Source organism: Phyllostomus hastatus, unplaced genomic scaffold (assembly GCF_019186645.2).
Source record: "Phyllostomus hastatus isolate PE091 unplaced genomic scaffold, TTU_PhHast_1.1 phas_contig_16, whole genome shotgun sequence".
Classification (NCBI taxonomy): domain Eukaryota; kingdom Metazoa; phylum Chordata; class Mammalia; order Chiroptera; family Phyllostomidae; genus Phyllostomus; species Phyllostomus hastatus.
In genome coordinates, this window is record NW_025333643.1 from 426126 (window position 1) to 445036 (window position 18911).

Sequence of the window (18911 nt, forward strand, 5' to 3'; positions counted from 1 at the left end):
ATCTCAGACCAACCAGGTGTTGCTAGAATGTCCCTGGGGATGCAAAGCCTCTGGGGGCCTCCAGGCTGTTCCTGGGAGAAGGACCCATTAGTCAGGGCCACCTGGGCAGTGTGCAAGGGCCTCCCCCATGTGCCAGGGTACCTTGCAGCCTGCCCTCCCAGCACGACTATCTCTGCCCCCCACCACCACCACCACAGGCTTCTCCAGGGCATTGGTCTTGCCCCTCCCCGTGTCTCCCAGGCCCAGCCTGCGCCTGGCAGATAATGGTTGTTGGGCGGGGTTGGCTGCAGAACAAATTGAGGATCTAAGTGAGAACCACAAGTCACAATGGCCTATCGTCTTTCTAACATGTGTTTCTATCAGATTTAAGTCTTGGCAGGGAGTCCTCTGAGGCCATTGTAACCTGTTAGATGTAGGGAAGATCACTTCGCCTCCCTGAGCCTCAGTCCACTGTTCTGGAACATGGGGATATTGATACCTTCCTTCCCACGCCCTTGTGAAGTCTGACTAAGGTGAGGGAGTGAGGCACTGAGCCTGGTCCATACCGAGAGCTTGGTAAGAGGGTGGCGTTTCATATACCACAGCAACCTGGATGTCTTCAGGGTCCCAGCCTCTTTCCTTCCCCAAGTGGTCGTGGTCATGAAGCTGGGACAGGCCACAGGGCCCTTCATTCTGTCCAAGTGATGGCAGGACCCACTGAAGGGGCCATTTCTGGGGCTCCCACTGGAGAGGCATAGTTCCTAGAGATCAACTGCCCCTGCTGCCTCAGCCCTCATTTTCCCTGACCTTGACCTTGTGACTTAGTTTTATTTGATCAAACATTCTGTATTTTTAGGGTTTACTTTAAGTGCTTTGTAGAAAGTGGGTGGAGTAGGCATGTTTAATTATTAACATCATTTAATTAATTCCATCTTTAAAAACAATAAATATCGACCTGTTATTCACAAGAGTGGACAGGACTTTCAGCGATGTGAATCCACTTTGGGCCTCTGGATCCCCTGAGACTATGGGATCGGGGTCATCAGCAGTATCCGCTGCCTTCGCAGGTACCAGTTCAGCTTCACGAGTTCCTAATTTCCATGGCCTTCTAAAAGGCAGTGGGTCCTGGGGTGTGCCTGTTAACGCTGGTCTGGGGAGAGAGTGTTTGCGCGGTGCAGTGAGCTGAGTAAGAGGAGCCAGATGTCTACAAGTCAGTTGCCCCAAAGTTTCCCTTCACAATGATGTGCTGTGCGGCCCTCAGCATCTTTGTAGTGGAAGCTGCGTCTTCGTGAACGCCATGTGCCTCATGACAAAGGTGCTCTTTGTACCGTCAAAGGACCATGTTTATCCAGTAGTAAGGTTATTTAGCCAATGGCATGCTATGTTTAGTAAATGCTTTTAGTTTGCATTCATGCATATGAATTTGATATTCATTTCTCAGTCCAAAGAAGAAAAGAATATTGATAAATCCGCATTTATTCAATAAACTTTAGTTGTGTTTTGTTTTTAAGATTTTATTTATTTTTAGAGAGGGAAGGGAGGGAGAAAGAGAGAGAGAGAAACATCAATGTGCAGTTGCTGGGGGCTATGGCCTGCAACCCAGGCATGTGCCCTGACTGGGAATCGAACCTGCAACACTTTGGTTCACAGCCCATGCTCAATCCACTGAGTTATGCCAGCCAGGGCTAAACTTTAGTTTTAAATGCATGTCATGTAGCAGGTATTATCACATGTACCTGGCTCATGTGAGCAGGATCCTAAATGAAGTGAAAGAGTCAGTTCTGTGAGGATCCGGGGGAAGAGTGTTCCTGATGGAGGGAACAGCAAGTGCAAAGGGCTGGAAGAGCTGGGCATCTGTGAGTAACAGTAAGATAGTACGAAGATGTGGCTGGACTGAGGATTGACAAGGAGAGTGGGCTCCTAAGGATTTGTGGAAAAAAGGCTGTTCCTGCCCTCAGCAGGCCCAGTCACCTCTGGACACTCTGATCTGGCACATGGTAAGCCCCCAGTGAGCGGTAGCCAGCACAGGTGGTAGCAGCAGCAGCAGCAGCAGTATTAGAGAAAGAAGTAGAAGAAAACTGGAAGTAGTTTTGGTACCATATTTTGTGGCATGAGCCATAAGAGGGGCAGCCTGACTCAGCTTGAGGCAGGGAGGAGAGGTGGGATGACAGATCAGGGACGGTCACCAAGAGAAAGGGACCTAACCGGTGTGCAGGAATAAGTCAGATAGCAGCTGATGAGACACAGTACCCAGGGCAGTGACACCTGCCTATGCAAAGGTGTGGGCCAGTGACAGTTCAACCCACAGGCTTGAGCATGGAGTGGGGAGGTGGGTAGGGACCAGGCCACCTGATGCTTTGGATATCTAGCTAAGGAACGTGGACTCTAAGCGTGAAGGCAGCAAGGGAGCTGGAGAGTGAAGGGCTGAAATTAGGAAGATATGGAGGATGGAGTGGAAGCTGGTGGTGGTTTTTACAGTATTATGGGGATAATGATCCAGAAAAAGACTTCTCACAGAGGCAGAGCCCATCTCTTTTTTAAAAAATATTTTCTTTATTTTAAGAGAGAGGGGAAGGAAGGGAGAAAGGGAGAGAAACATCAATGTGTGGTTGCCTCTTGAGCGCCCCCTACTGGGGTCCTGGCCCACAACCCAGGCATGTACCCTGACTGGGAATCTAACTTGCCGCCCTTTGGTTTGCAGGCCAGCATGCATGAAATCCACTGCCCTGCACACAAGAGCCACACCAGCGAGGGCAGAGCCCACGTCCTTAAGTTGACCCTCAAGGCCTCCTGTGCCCTTCCTCCCCTTTCCTCATCTAACCTCGCCTGCTGCTCTCCTTGCCTTCAGCCACACTGCTCCTGCCTCTCCTTCCCACATGCACACTGCCACCTTGAGGCTTTTGCCCTGACTGCGTCCTCTCTCCAGACAGATACGCTCCAGGTAGCTTTATGATGATGCCAGTTCACTCACATCCTTCAAGTCTGTGTTCAAATGTTATCTTCTCAATAAGACTAATCAGAGCATTCCTGTTAAAATTAGAATGCATTCCTCCTTTCGCCCAAGTCTCCCAGGTTCCCCTTACCCTGCTCCTCTTTTTGATAACGGCATCAACATAAAGTATCTGTTACCTTCTAACACGTACACTCACACACACACTTAGAGTGTTCACTGTAGTTGCCTGCTTCCCCAGGCTAGAATGTAAGCTCCCAAGGGCAGTGATTTTTGTTTTTGTTCAATGCTGCTGTATCCCAGATGCCTAGGACAGTACCGGGCACATGGGAGGAGAATGATTAAATGTTTGTTGAATGAATAAATGATGGAGGCTGGAACTCGGGGAGTGACGGCAGAGATGGAGAGTGGGGGTGGATCTGAGAGAGTTACAAGGTCAGATCAATAGGACTTGGTGACAGGTTGGTGGAGATAAGAGAGAGAGATGGGATGGTGCACTAGTTTCTGATTGGGCAATACCTCTCCCCACGATACACAGAAGAGGGGAAATCTCAGAGAGAAGTTACAAGGGGAGTTCTCAGAGCTAAGTTTGAACTGTCATCAGACATCCAAGTGTTTCAATAGTTTCTAAAAATTACTATAGGCCATGTAGTTGTGAGGCCTAGGAGTTATCTTGCCTGGAGAAAGAGGGCAATTTGAGAGTTCACCACGTAGATCGCAGTTGGAGCTGTGGGCTTGAACGGAATCACAGACAGGGCCTCTGGAGTGAGAGAAGGGCAGAAAACAGTCCTGGGAAACACCAACCTGTAGTAGCACAGAGAGAAGGGAGAATCCCAAGAGGAGACCATGAACTGGCAAACAGGGAAGAAGGCAGGAGGGTGAGGGTATGAGAACTATGGAAGGGGAGAGTTTCAAGAAGCAGGGAGAAGGCAAGCAATCATATCAGGTAAAGCAAAAAGGTCCGGAAAGCTAAAAACTGAGAAAAATATATTGTTTCTTTTTAGAATTTCATTTTATTAGTAATAAAATAAATTCTTTAATTAGCTTAAACTCTAAAAAGCTGTGGTATGAACTTATATAAGTTTCCAGCCATGTAAGCTTTTTTAAATTGTTTTCTGATAACAGTGTCACTGGTCTTATACTACTTCTCCAGTCTTACGTCCTGTGCAGAAGTCAGCAGTTGCTCAGGTCGCTGCTGGAGTGCAGTAAATCTCATGGGTGTGCAGATTAGCCTTGGGGTTCTGTCTCAAGCTTTGAGGCATATATAGGTATAAACAATGCATATATAAATGTAAATAAGTACTCTAAAGTGAATGGTTTGAAGGCTTAAAATAGTGGCACTTCTGATTCTTCAAATTTTCAGTGTGAAAGCAGATTTCCAATGAGGTTACAGAAACATGAATGTTTCCTGAAGAAAAGTTCATTGTCACAGATACAATCATTTCTGTACTAGTCAGGGTAAGGAGATCCAAAAATGCATTGCCTTGAATAACAAAGATATCTGTCTCTTTTTTGTGTGAAGATCTGAGACGAATGTTCCAGGTTGTAGGACTAGGCTCCTCCTGGTCATTCAAGGTTCTGGATTCCTTCCCGTGTTCTTCCCCCGACAGCGTAGGGAAGTCTACACGCCTGAACCTGGGTTGCTGCCATGCCGGAATAGCATCCACAGGGAAGGAAGAGAGTGAGAATGGGACACACCCATGGTCTGAAAGCCTAAACCCAGAAGTAGCATACTTCCTTCTGTTGCCAGAGGAAATGGGGCACTTTCATAGGGTCGCAAGAAAAGCATTTCAGGAGACCCACCGCATGGGAGGTTGAGGTTTTGTGGTAAGATTCATTGCAGAAGCAAAATCAAAGGACTGCCCCTGGGTCCCCAGTGTCCCATTCCGTCCATCCCATCATGAAAAAAGTCCAACTTTGTCTTCATCAAGCCCAGTACAAAGGCCAAGGTCCAAAAGTACTGTGCCATTGGCTCAGTCCAGGCCACTGTTTGTCACCATCTGGCTAGCTTAGTCTGTGTTCCTGGCTGCACTCCAGCTGGCTGTGCCCAGGCCCATGCTTGGAGTCCGCCTGTCTGTAGACCTGTATAGCTGCTTGGAGAGAGAACACACAAATGAACAGGGTGAGCACATGTTACTGAGCGACAGTGTGAGCTTCTTTGTTAAACTGGAATTATATTATCTCGGCCTCGGGAAGGACTAGGTGCTTCATCAAACTAACCAATAAACTTCCCAAGCTTTCACAGGCTGGTGCTGGGCCCTTCCCCTAAGCCAGTCCATGTTCTAGATCATTGTGGTTCTGTGTCCCTTATCCAATCTGATCCCTTTCCCAGCCTAGACAGACAGGCCTTTGTGGTGACCATTTTAGCTCCTACTGTGTATGTCTCACAGTGGAAGCACCTCCCCTGTGCCATCTTGGCCTCTACCGGGCATGTGCCCAGGAGAGGAATCTCCCCTTCTTCGTTCTGTCCCTCCCCCGGTAATCTGCTGGGAACGAAGTGATGGTTCCCTGGGGAGTGTGTGAAGCTGTAACTTCCTAGTAAAGTAAGCAGACTTACTGTCTTGATTCAACTCCCAAGTCTATTAGGCTTAATGTCTGATTCCCTTTGCTCCCTTCCTTTATTAATATCTAGCTGCCTACGTTAACACTTCCATTCCATTGGTGAACACTGAGTCACATGGCTCTCCCTCACCACTAGGACTTCAGAAATGGGATCTAACCAAGTTCCAAAAAAGAGAATAGATTTTAGTACACGACTAAAAGAAAAGCCAGAGCCAGACATTTAGTTAAAGCAGTAAAAACATTCTATCCAGAAACTAATGCAGGAGGAAAAGAGACCTCCATATAGAACTGGGTTCAATTCCAAATACAGCACAGATGAGTGAGGATTCATAGCCAAGGAGTAAGGTGGGGGTTAGTGAATGGAAAATTCCACGGAGGTGACATCAGGAGCAATGCGTAGTTCAGAGGGGGTTAATTCTGGGTAAATCACCTTGATCGGATTCTTGCTAAAGGCAGCCCAGGGTGATCAGATAGCACCTGGGGATGAGGAATTTGATCGATATCAAGAGTGGGAGATTCTGGCTGGTTAAACTGACTTAGGCGGATTCTTGCTAAAACTGGGCAACGCAAAGACAGTCCAGAAGTCAAGGCCTCCTCGGGAAGAGGGTTCAGAGGAGACTCACTGAACTTTGGTCAAAGAGAGGCTTTGTCACAATTAGTAGTCGCCCCCTCAATGGTATTTATTTTTAATATTTCCATCAAAATCTGAACATTTTAGTAAATACTTGGAACTTGCCACATTCATTGCTACAGATTATGGCAGGCTTGGGCTTTTCTGAAGCATCTAAGGAGGGTCACTTCCCGGGTGAATTCGTTCACATGCCTTTTTGGAGTGGCTGCCATGTGCTAGGTACCCTCTCAGCTCGCAGGGTGGAGCTGTGGCTGGGCAGGCAAGAACTGCTGTTCAGATCCAGGACAGGCCGGGGGCCTCGGGTTACCCGGTTCTCTTCCCTTTGAAAAGAGCCAGCCATTTGTTTCTTTCCATGAGTGAAGTTTTTCTTCTATGAATCTTCATCTCATCCTGCCAAAACCAAGTTTTCACAAACACAGGGAGAAACAAACACATCGAGAAGCAGTCGGGTTTCCCAGGGAGCCCGGGGCATCTCAGCAAACACGTCCAGTAGTGAAGTCTTGTTTTTAAAATTGGCCACAGAGCTTTCCCAGATGCTCAGACGTCACCAGCCTGAAAGAGCAGCCGCAGCAGCCCCTTGGACTCCTGCTGACACGTAGCCTGTGTTCCTGGGCGAGCACGTAGGCAGCCTCCTCGTGGTCAACTGGAATTCCATTTCCCATTTTGCAAATATTTGTGCTGTAGCCTCGGGGGAAATGGCATGCCCTCTGCAGGCAGCAGGCCTGGGTGATTTATCAGACTGGACTGCGCGACAGGATTAGCATTCTTTTATGTCAAAACCTATTTTCTTTTAAAGGTGGATTTTTTTAGCACTATGTTTTTGAAAAATATCAAACCTATTTTGGCAGCCATTTTTAAAGCATTGCCAACATGAATTGGGCTTTGAGACAGCAAGGATCTGCCATTCAAACAATTCGTCTTTGCTTTTTTATGCTAATTTGGTTTAGTTGGGAGCTGTTCTATGCTGGAAAGTGTATTCCTAGTCCATTTCATTATTCAAAGAAAAGGTGTAAATATTCATAAGTCATCTCATTATTCAGACAAAGTGTGTACATCTTCACAGGTCAACTCATTATTCAGACAAAATATGTATACATGGATCCTTTCATTATTCGGGGAAATTGTATATTAGTGACTAGAAAGATAAATTAGTGACCAGAAAAATACATGTAGTTTTACTACATGTACTCCATGGCAGAAATATGGTTTTTTTTAAGTCAGATCTCATAAACATACTGGGTTTTTAGGTTTTGTTGTTCTGTTTTGTTTTGCTTTGTTATTTGTTACCACCCCACATGAAATGAGATAGAGCATGTGCAAAATACATAGTGAACTGTAGAACGCTATAGAGACTTTGGTTATCCTAATTAGTTAATTTTTCAAAAGAGACTTTCCAGACGTCAAGTAAGTTAAGAATTAAGGATTACCCAGGCAAAGGCTGGGGTAGGTTTTCTAGGAGGAAGAGGCAGCATGTGGAAAATCTTGGAAGCGTGAAAGAACAAGGCGTGTTGGGGGAACAGAAGTCGGTCGTTGGGCTGCGAGTGGCCGGAGCACAGTGTCCGAGTGGAGAGGGCTGGCCAGCCCTGAGCCTCAGCGTGGGTTGGGGCCAGAACAGACTGACCGGCAAGCATGGCTCCTCCCACAAGGTGGCAATGTGGAAGAGCAGTGTTGGGTTGGGTCTGCCTTTTAAGGACGTGTCTCTGGAGGCTGCAAAGGCAGATTAGAGGGGCAAGATTAGGCTGCAGATAGCCCAAAGGGAAACCCGTGCCACCCGACAGAAGCTGTCTGAGCCAGGACCCAGCTAGTGGCTGCAGGGGTGTGGGAGAGAGGTGTGAAGCCCCTGGAGGACACATCTGCAGGATTCGGGGGCAGGTGGCATGTGTACGGGCAGGGGAGGGGCAAATCGAGCCCTCACAGCCTAGGCATGACTGTCTGGTGAAGGTCAGTGGCCTCCTGGAGAGGGAAATGGGAGGGGCGCAGGTTGGGAGCCAGATGATGGAGGGCAAAGCCGACTCCCAGAGTGATGGGCACTTCAGCAGAGAGGCACACGGGCTGGCCTTTCAGGGTGGGGTTTTTATGTGTAGGCCTCAGTGGAATTTGGAATTCAGAAATGATTGAGTGAGTGCCTCTTGTGGGGGAGGGTGGGCACACCACGCTTGGGGTTTTGCTGGCTGAAGCTGAAACAGTTGCGAACTGCTTTGGAGCATGCTGACCACGAAATCTCTGTGTTCTCTCTTTAGGAAACCATATCACCCTAAACTGGAAGCTTTCGTTAGCCACATGTCAAAAGGATCCGGAGCCTCTTTTGAAAGCCCCTTACACTCCCTGCCTCTTTTCCCCAATCACCCGCTGTGTGAGATGGGAGAGCTCACCCAGACAGGTACGTGGGACAGCCATTCGCCCACACGTTCTCCTCTCCCTTCCGCTCAGCACACACGTGGAGCGCATACTCCTGGGCAAGGCGCAGTGCGTTCACAGGGGAAATAAAGACTGGCACCCCTAGCAGCTCTGAATCCACCAACACACCCAATCAAACATCTGATTTCTAAAAATTAAAAAGAAAACTTTTTGTTATTATAAAAGCAATATATATTTATAGAAGAGAAATTAAGAAAGCAAAAGGAAGAAAAATAGCACCCATAATCCCACCAAAAAAAATGAGTTATCTTTCTTCCTGTGTCCGTGCATGTGCATGCACGCACACAGTGGTATCTTACTGAACACACTGTTGTCACTCTCTTTTCCACTTACTATATTGTGGTCATGTTTCCCCATTTATCAGCAACACCATTTCTGCTGGCTACCAGTTATTCCACTGTGGATGGGCCATAACTCGTACAACCAGTCCCGTGTGCTTAGCTGCTGCAGGCATAACACCTGATAGGTTTCAGTGTCCCAGAGCTCAGGGACAGACACCTGGCAGGTCCTCTCTGAGCAAGGAGTTTGGTCAAGTGAGTCCCTCACAGAAGGCCATCTTTTTCTCTGCAGCCAGTTCACTGTCAGGGCAGGTTGGCGAGTTAATTGTGGGGCCACCTTTTTGGGAAGAGAAAGAACTTATTCCCCTTCTCCCTGAGAGGTTCCAGTTTCCAACTTCTTCATTCTGGGACCTCAAATGACCTGTGCTTGGTCACCAGCCTCTTTGGAAGAATCAGGAGGACCTATTGGCCACCCTGTGTCTTCCTGTCTCCCTAGCATCGTAGGACCTCAGTTTTGATGGAAGGAAGGGTTCTGTCCTATGGTTGGCCCTCTTGGGTCTCACCACATTTTGAAAGCCATTATTAGGGAGAATGGCAGTGAGTGACAGACAGTGGCAAGCTGAATGAAGGGGCCAGCCTTGAATACAGTTTTGTCAAAAGCTTTTGATAATTAGTTCCACATGCACACATTCTGCATCAGTTTGAAACAGGATTTCTCACCCTACCCGATCCAGCACCCCTTTTATTAACAAGTTAAGGCACTCCCTTCACTATCCTGAAGTAAGATTCAAATATAATATAATCTTTTTACACATACAATTTAAAAATATGTTAGGTTTAAAAATATAGTTAGGTACCCTAACTATAACATAAAAGAGGAAAACAAGGAAGCTATTTTATTATAGAATTCTATGCACCTCAGTATTAATGCTTGAGCGCGCCTGCACTGGAAAATGGAATGACGGAATCAGTTGCTTACACAGAAATATGGATTGCCGACTGTGACAGCTACCAATGCAAGCTGGTTGAAGGATGTTGTATCGGTGACTTTAATACCAAGTGTCAGGGCAAGGGTTTTTTTTAATTTTATTTTTATTTTTCTAATCTTTATTATATTTTTTCCAATACCATTTAGTCCCTTTATACCTCCTCCCTGCCCAGCAATCACCACACTGTTGTCCATGTCCATGAGTCCTTCTTCCTTCTTGCTCATTCCCTCCCCCACCTAACCTCTCCCCCCACCAGCTGTCATCTGTTCTCCATCTATGAGTTTGTCTCTGTTTTGCTTGTTAGTTCAGTTTATTCATTCGATTCCACATATGAATGAAATCATCTGGTATTTGTCTTTTTCTAAGTGGCTTATTTCATTTAGCATAATGTTTGCCATGTCCATGTATACTGTCACAAAAGGTAAAACTTTCTTCTTTTTTATGGCAAAGTAGATATTGTGTGAACGTCCCATAGTTGTTTTACCCACTCATCTGCTGATGGACATGGGCTGCTTCCAGATCTTGGCGATTATAAACACTGCAGTGAACATACAGGTGTTTCTGTTCTTTCAAAATAGTGTTTTGAGCTCTTGCAGATATGTTGGTTTTTTTTAACAAGTTCTGATCAAAACAAAATACAGATGTCCTTCAATATCACATTTCTGAACAATTCATTGGATGTTAATGTTATGCAAAAATGACTATATTTATAGATTCAAAAAAACAGGTTCTAAGCTATTTAAATTGATATTTTCACGTGTGGGAATGTCTTATGGTACATTCGACAGTTACATGGAACAGAGAACAGTTCCTTGAGAAGACTGTCCAGCCCCCTGGCCGCCACCACCCACTGGGTGTCAGGAACATTTATTTCCCTTATTGTTGTGACAGCGCCACCTCACACCCTCCCCAGAACCATGCTTGCTGAGAACCATTGCTTAGATTCTGGTTCCAAGTAACAGAAACCAACTCAAGAGGAAAAAGGACATCTATTGTAAGGATTCAGGGTGACTCAGACTCTAAGGGCAAGAATGCGACCAGGCCTCCAGAGACTAGAACCAGGAATAAAAAGGCTGGCTGTCTCTGCCTCTGTGGTTCTGCTGTGTGTATGACAGAGTGACAGTCCTAGCCACACCCAGAGGTGGACTGGCTAGTCCAGATTCTTGAGAGAGAGAATCTGATGGTGTCCTTGAGGGTCAGTGTCCATCAGCTGGCTAAGAGGTCTGGGTGACTGCATCCAGAGTGGGGGCTGTGTGGGGGGGTGGCCCTCACACTCTTAAGAGACATTCGTTCTGACCCTTCTTCTCAATTGATTTATTACCATCGTCATATTCTAAATTAGTATTATTCTAGAAATTATTTTTGCAGTACTGTTTGCTCCCGTTCCCTTATTCTCTTTTAATGGCCAATTTTATCCTCTATTTGAAATTTCATTTAAAAAATATGGCTGTTATAACCATCATTTATAACTGGCACACTTTTGGCACCGCACAGTAACAACATAAGAACAGGATGATCATTAATGCCTACTGTGTTCAAGATGCTTTGGCAGCTGCTGAGTGTCGGGGAGGGGTGGGCAGGCAGATGAGTAAGATGCTCCGCTGCCTGTCCTAATGGGCCCCTCAGCCGCAGTGGGACTGCGTGCATGGAGATCACTAAGGTTACTGCTGCAGACTGCAGGATCTTAGAGAATAAACACAGGCTTTGGGGTAGACAGGCCTGTGAAATGGGGCTGTGTCTTCCCAACAGGGCTGGTGGTGAGTTAAATTCAATAGCATGTGGAAAGTACCTAGCACAGAGCCAGCACGTGCTAGGCTCAGTGAATATGGCTAATGTCCCAGAAGTCCAGCGGCATATGGGGACAGGAAGGAATTGTTCATTTGACCTGGGGGAGGAAGAAGGAAGACTCCACAGAGAAGAGAGTATTGCAGCCAGGTGCTCGATGACGATTTCTCTAGGAAGAGGGAGGTGAAGGGCAGGAACAAAGTCAGGAATGTGCAGGCTGTGTCTGAAGACTAAAAAAAGCCCTAAATGGCTAGGAGTTGGTATTTCTGCGTGGAAATGCAGGAGGAAGGTGCTGTGAGAAGGGACTAAGAGCACAAGGTGGGGGCCACAACAGGGCTCTAGTTCTGCTACCTCTAGGCCAAAAAAGGCTCGGGGCCTCAGTTTCCTCATCTGGAAAATGAGGAAAATGGGGAGAATAATATGCCTTTACTGGGCTTTTGTGAGGGTTAAAGGAGAAAGGTCTGGCATACAGTAAGCACTCCAACTCTAATACATGTGGCTTAAGAACATACCATAAGCCCAGAGGTGAACTAGGGCCAGATACAGGTTCTCAATGTTTGTCACTCACGGTTTGCCTCATTCTGCAAATCGTTTTGGAAATGCTAAGGCTCATCCCAGCCTGGATCTCTGAGGGAATTCTGCTATTAGTCAATAGTCTTCATTCAGAGTAGGATATCCTTTGTGGTTTTTTTCTAAGCTGTCCCCCTTCCTGGGCCAACAGTGCCCTGTGTCTCATGCATTTCAGCCTTAAATTGTCTCATCTCTGCAGCAGAGCCGTTCAAACATTTGGGCATCTGAATAAATGATAGTACTGGTCATGGGGTCTTCATAGTGGTTTCCACAGTCAGAGAATTCATATCTGTTACTGGAATTGCATCCCATTGGCTGGAAGGTGAGCTTGCTTTTACCTTGGATTACCTTCTCTCGCTTAAAGATAAGGCTTTCTTACATTTTCAATATAATTTATTTCTGTGGTTCAACACTAAGCCAACTCAAAGGTCAACCTGAAATTCTTGCTCCTGTCCCTTTTCCATCCTCCCCATGTCTGTGCCCCCATCATTCCCGGGGAACCACTGAGATCACTTGCCTGTGCATCCTTCCAAAGCTTCTTCGTGCAACACACAGGCAACTGCAAATGCACATTCCTACTCCCCCCTCCCATCTTTATTTAAAAGGGGCATAAAAACAGACTGCTGTGCATCCTGGGGTTATTGGGGTTTTTTCATGTATTCTATCTGGGTGTCTGGGAGACCATTCCATATCCACACAGAGAGTGTCCTTGTGGGTTAGCTGGTAAAGCCCCAGCAGGATCAGGCAGGATGCACGTAGAGGCCTAGCAGAGAGCCTCAGGTTGGGAGGATGGGGGAGGGAGGGAACTTCCCCACACTGCAAGGACCAAGCAGCCAGCAAGCAGCTTCATCTCTTTACCTGCCTGAGCTACCTGAGCTCTCCCTGCACACTCAGGAATGTCATGTCACCCACCTGCAGAGTAGTTCCTGCCTGCTGAGGCCCGCCAGTCACACCGGGCCTCCCCTGGGGCAGGGGCTGGTCAAGGGGGAGGGGTTGCGTCAGATGATCATTGTGCTCCCCAGAAAGGCGGTGGTCCGAGGACAGGACCCACTGTGTTCATCCATTTATGAATACCCTCGAGGTGCTCCCTAGTTACACTGACTGGAACCCATTCTTGTAGCTTCTGCACAGTGGGCAGCAGGCTCAATTACATTCTCTTACACTGATCTAAGGCAATCCGAAGCTGGGTTCTGGCTCACCCAACTTCCCTCTGCCGTGCCTTTGGCTGAGCTGGTGATCAGGAAAGTCTGTTGCTCTGTTTCAGGAGTCGTGCAGCATCTGCAGAATGGCCAGCTGCTGAGGGACATCTATCTGAAGAAACACAAACTCCTGCCCAGTGACTGGTCCCCAGACCAGCTTTACTTAGAGACCACCGGGAAAAGCCGGACGCTGCAAAGTGGGCTGGCCCTGCTTTATGGCTTTCTCCCAGATTTTGACTGGAAGAAGATTTATTTCAGGCACCAGCCCAGTGCTCTCTTCTGCTCCGGAAACTGCTATTGCCCAATGAGAAACCAGTATCTGGAAAAGGAGCAGCGTCGGCAGTACCTCTTACGCTTGAAGAACAGCCAGCTGGAGAAGACCTACGGGGACATGGCCAAGATCGTGGACGTCCCCACCAAGCAGCTTCGAGCTGCCAACCCCATAGACTCCATGCTCTGCCACTTCTGCCACAATGTCAGCTTCCCTTGCACCAGGAATGGCTGTATTGACATCGAGCACTTCAAGGTGATCAAGACGCATCAGATTGAGGATGAGAGAGACAGGCAGGAGAAGAAACTGTATCTGGGGTATTCGCTCCTGGGCGCCCACCCCATCTTGAATCAGACCATCGGCCGCATGCAGCGTGCTGCCGAGGGCAGAAAAGAAGAGATCTTTGCCCTGTACTCTGCTCACGACGTCACTCTGTCACCAGTTCTCAGCGCCTTGGGCCTGACGGAAGCCAAGTTCCCAAGGTTTGCGGCCAGGCTGATCTTCGAGCTCTGGCAGGACAGAGAGCAGCCCAGGGAGCATTCTGTGCGGATTCTTTACAATGGTGTCGATGTCACGTTCCACACCTCTTTCTGCCAGGACCACCACAAGCGTTCTCCCAGGCCCATGTGTCCCCTTGAAAACTTAGTCCGCTTTGTCAGAAGGGACATGTTTGTGGCCCTGGGTGGTGGTAGTACCAATTATTATGATGCATGTCACCGGGAAGGATTCTAAAAGATACACAGTCCAGCACTTACAGAATCTATGCCGATACAGAGGGATGGGAAAGGTACGCCTCTAGTTCAGTTCTTTGCTAAGGGTACAAGGTGATCGATTTTCAAAGGCTAGACATCATGCTTGAGAGCCACAGAGATGGTTTGGGTTGAACAGTGAGTGCATTGGTGGGTTCAGGTACGTGAGTTACTTGATACACAATAGCCAATCCACAGAGAATGGAAGGTACTTTATCACAGCCAGACTGCACTTACAATGCCAGGATATTTTAATGCTCGAAGTCGCCAACCCAGATATGTATTCTTTTGATCTGCCATGGCCCTTACCGTACGATGGAACCAGCAAATCTCGGCCCAAATGTTCTTCATCTGGGACCACCTCACCTTGTCCTTGTTGAGTGCAAACTTTCCCGAAATGAGTTACGTAAAATAGGACTTGGCAAACTTTTTCAGGAAAGGGCCAGGTAGTAAATATTTAAACTGTGCACACCAAAAGGCCACATACAGTTTCTGTCACAGCCATCCAGTTCTGCTCTTCTCATGTGAAAGCGACCACAACCAACACATCCCCTAAAACAGGCCATGGGGCAGGCTGGCCCCTGGGCTATAGTTTGCTGAGCCCTGACCTAAAAGACAGGCTCTGCTACAATTGCATGCTGAGTACTTTGAGAGCCAGTTGGGTATCACCAATTATTACATGGTGTCTCCAGTAACCTCTGCTAAAAACACAGAATTTGGTCTGTATGACAACAAAACAATGGGAAAATGTTGAACTAGAAGGAACCATAGAAGAATTATAATACTACTTGATATCCATGATGATTGTGGTATAAGATAGTTTTAAGGATGTTTAAATATTTGTCTGCTGTAGTCTATTTGCTGTATATGCTGAACTTTTTGTATTCCACTTAGTATTTTTATAGTCTAGGAAAATATTTTCTGAGACCAGTTTTAGATGTGCTCTTATTCCAATGTAGTATTCAGTGTATTGTGCCTGGCTGATATTTCGATGGGAGTGAGAAGCTGAGCTGAGGCACTTGCTTCTGATAAAAATGACTTACGGTTCGTTCCCTTGGACAAGCTGTAGAATTGGATCAACTTTTAAACCTTCTCTGCGAGTTTTAAAGGGTAAATTCTACTTGATTTTTAAATAAGTTTTTGGAAGAACTTTGTTACTAGATAGTTAAATCATCTTTATTGGGTATTTTATAGAGTAGAAGCAATTATCATTGAATCTGTGGTTTCTGAACAAACGGTGCTAGTTCTGTGGGGAGACCTGTAACATGCAAGTGAGACACTCCAGTGCCGTCGTATCTGGGCTTTTTGTTTCCACCCCGTGTTGCGTTTAAATACATCTCTGTTTCTATTAATAAATTTTTGATGAATATTTGTACGTACCACTAACGGTCTGTGCCTACGAGTCACTCTAGTTCTTTTCAAGCGAGTGCCAATATTTTGAAATTTTATCCTTTTTTTGTATAAATAGTTTTCTAGTTGAAAACGTGTAGAGCAGGGAGAGCCAGGCCCCGTGGCCCCTGTGGTCGGGACCGGCCGCACTGCGCCCAGTGGGGACAACGGAGAGGAGCCGGAGCTCTGCTTCCTTCCCTGCAGCAACTTCAGTGCTTGCTGGCCAGGACGACGCGTCACAGCCGGTGGCCTTGGACTGGGTTAAAATTTAGCTTAACTGCTTCTATTATTGCTGACAATCTTGTGTTGTCTCTCGACTATTTAAAGCCTAAACGGGTTTTTTTTTTTTTGCTTCTTATTCACAGTATCTGATTTAGAACTGCTAAATACAGCTTGAGAAAATAAAAGTGAGTCAGATGTTTTAAAAATTAGTTTGCAACATCTGTTGGTAAAGGTAGATATATTGGATAAGACTCCACATTAAAAGTGTACTTACAGGTTTGGCCTCTGTGGTGAAAAAAACACCTTTTGAGGGACACCGCTTTGTGTTTCTTAATTGCGGCCTAGGCATTTTACAGCATGACAGCCCCCGAGTCTGCACATGTAGGGAGGAGCTGGAGCTCAGGGTGCCCATCGTGAGTGCCCGCTTTACTTTTCCAGGGAATATTTAAAATAACTGCTGCGGGGGTGTCCAGCCTGGGGCCCGCAGGCTGCACCCATCCCAAGATGGCTGTGAATGCAGCCCAACACAAAACTGTAAAATTTCTGAAAATATTATGAGATGTTTTCATGATTACATATTGCAATGTATTTAATGTGTGGCCCAAGACAACACTTGTTCTTCCAGTGTGGCCCTGAGACGCCAAAAGGTTGGACACCCCTTACAGTAAAGCCTGCAAAAAGTTAGTGACCTCTGTCCCAGCCACCTTATCAGGAATAGGTGCTTGCTGCGCTGCTCTCAGCCTCCTGCTCATCCCTGACCTGGAACAGAGAACTGCCATTCCCCCAGCTCCGTTGCATCCCCCTACCTGGGATCTGTAAGTAATAAATCTTGTGACTGTTTCCTTTGTGTGGACGTGTTGAAACCGCCTTCAATCAAAATGACCCATTGGGTGGGTTTCACTTCCCCAAAGTGCGAGCTCAGATGCTGAGGGAGCTACCTGCCACCTCCATGTGGGTAGCTTGTGCTTCCTCATTCAAGTTATAATCTGTATTTTGTTTTTGTTTTCTTTTAAAGAACATTTGACAGACAGTGCATAACTCCTATTTATTTATGTATTTATTTATGTATTTATTTATTTATTTTTAGGGGGGGCGGGAGAAGGAGAGGGAGAGAAACATCAATGTGGGGTTCCCTCTCATGTGGCCCACACTGGGGACCTGGCTGCAACCCACACATGTGCCCTGACTGGGAATCGAACTGGCAACCCTTGGTTCACAGCCCGTGCTTAATCCACTGAGCCACACCAGCCAGGGCTCAAGTTGTAATCTGCATTTCCTTTCCCCCCCAGGTTTTTAAACTTTTATTTTTTAATTACAGTTGACAGACAATGTTATACTAGTTTTCGAGTGCACAACATAGTGATTAGACATTTACGTACTGTTCTTAATATACCAACTCTGGCTTCTCAACACAGCCTCCCAAGACATCGGATATGCACATTAAAATATTTTCTTTAATATGCAGTTCTGAGACATTTCAGTCCATAAACAAACACTTAGCACTGAGCTGAGTGTCTGGGTAGTGGTGTTAACAGCTTAGTTCATGGCAAGTGTGGGTTTATGCATGAGCATATTCAGCTTTCTTGTATTTATGATTAAAATTAACACATGCACACTGGAAAGCAATCAAATAATACTGAAAATTTTAAAGTGAAGTTCTTTAATCCCACCTCTGGAGACAGCACTGTGAGAGCTTTGACAGATATTCTTATAGAAATTTTCCATGCAGATGCAGAAGTATGTGTAATTTTTAAATAGGAGTCTTTATATATATATTTCTATGACTTGCTTTCCTTAAAAATATTTTTATCCCATTATTTCCTTTAATAATATGTCTTAGACATGTTTCTCATTAATTTGCAACCCTTTATATGTCTGAAAGATATTTCCACACTGAGACAGATAGATATAGGTAGGGAGCGCTCTCTTTATAGTCACTATAATATTTCATGATTTAGATGAAACATTTTTAAAACATTAAAAGTGTGTGACACTGAAACTTAAAACCAAGGCACTAAAACAGGACTACAAGGCTTTTGGTCAGAGTTACACAGAACAAAGCAGAGGCCAGCAAATGTATGTGTTGATTTTCTCGCTTAAATGAGTACTTAACCCTTTTTCCCTGTAGCTATAGGTATTAATTAATATAAGTGGCATATTCTTTCTCTAATTTCACTTGTAAAAATGGAAGAACTTAATCTAGTATTGACATTAAGCCTTTTTGAGGGTCTTTCACAGCTAGAGCAGAATTAGACCTTTGAAAGATTTGAGTGATTCCTTTTTCTAGAGCTCATCAAGACTGATGCAGGAGGGTCAGGAAGGCAGCCTTCTGTTTCTCTGAATCTTCAGGAAGCCTTCAAAACAGATTTCGCAGCCCAGGCCACAGTGGGTGTACCGGAGTGCGCTTAAACACAGCCAAGTAGAAAGCAGAAAGTAGACAGGGTTTACACCGCAGCTCTGACTTTGATAGTGGCTGGCACAGCATTCCGGCCTGAGCATCAGTTAGCTCCCGTTGCTCAAGGCCACCGACCTGAGTATTGGGGTCATACCCCTGTGTAGTGCCTGCCCAGTGGCCAGCTCAGATGAGTAATAATAGCTTCTGACTAAGAGGAACCAGCTTAATTCATCAGAGTGGCTGGTCAGGCCTTCCTAGTCTCTGAAGCCACCTGCCAGCTGAGGGTGGTCTTGATGAGGAGGAGAAGGTATATCCCTGAGGAGCTAGTGTGGCCACTCCCAGAGCCGCAGAGCCCCTGGCAGAGGGATGGCGTGAGGCCTGGTCTGGAACTGTCAGTGGTCACGGAACCATGTGCCTGGGGAACAACAGGCAGGAGTGGATGCACTGGACAAAGGGATGGTTCGTGTCCCTGGTGAGATCGAGTCATACTTTCCTCCAGGGACCCCATAAGCATGTATCAGTCC

The 18911-nt window shown here is 46.4% G+C and overlaps 1 protein-coding gene across 7 annotated transcripts in view; it reads left to right on the forward strand.

The window, feature by feature from the left end:
* The window catches only part of PXYLP1 (2-phosphoxylose phosphatase 1), a 75936-nt gene extending 59147 nt beyond the window's left edge, over nucleotides 1-16789 (forward strand). For all 7 annotated transcript variants that reach the window (XM_045832373.1, XM_045832374.1, XM_045832370.1 and 4 more), the window contains 2 exons: nucleotides 8363-8502; nucleotides 13427-16789. In XM_045832373.1, coding sequence (XP_045688329.1) covers nucleotides 8363-8502; nucleotides 13427-14364 — 1078 coding nt within the window. In that variant the 3' untranslated portion in view covers nucleotides 14365-16789. The remainder of the gene's footprint in view (nucleotides 1-8362; nucleotides 8503-13426) is intronic.
* Nucleotides 16790-18911: the final 2122 nt, after the last annotated feature.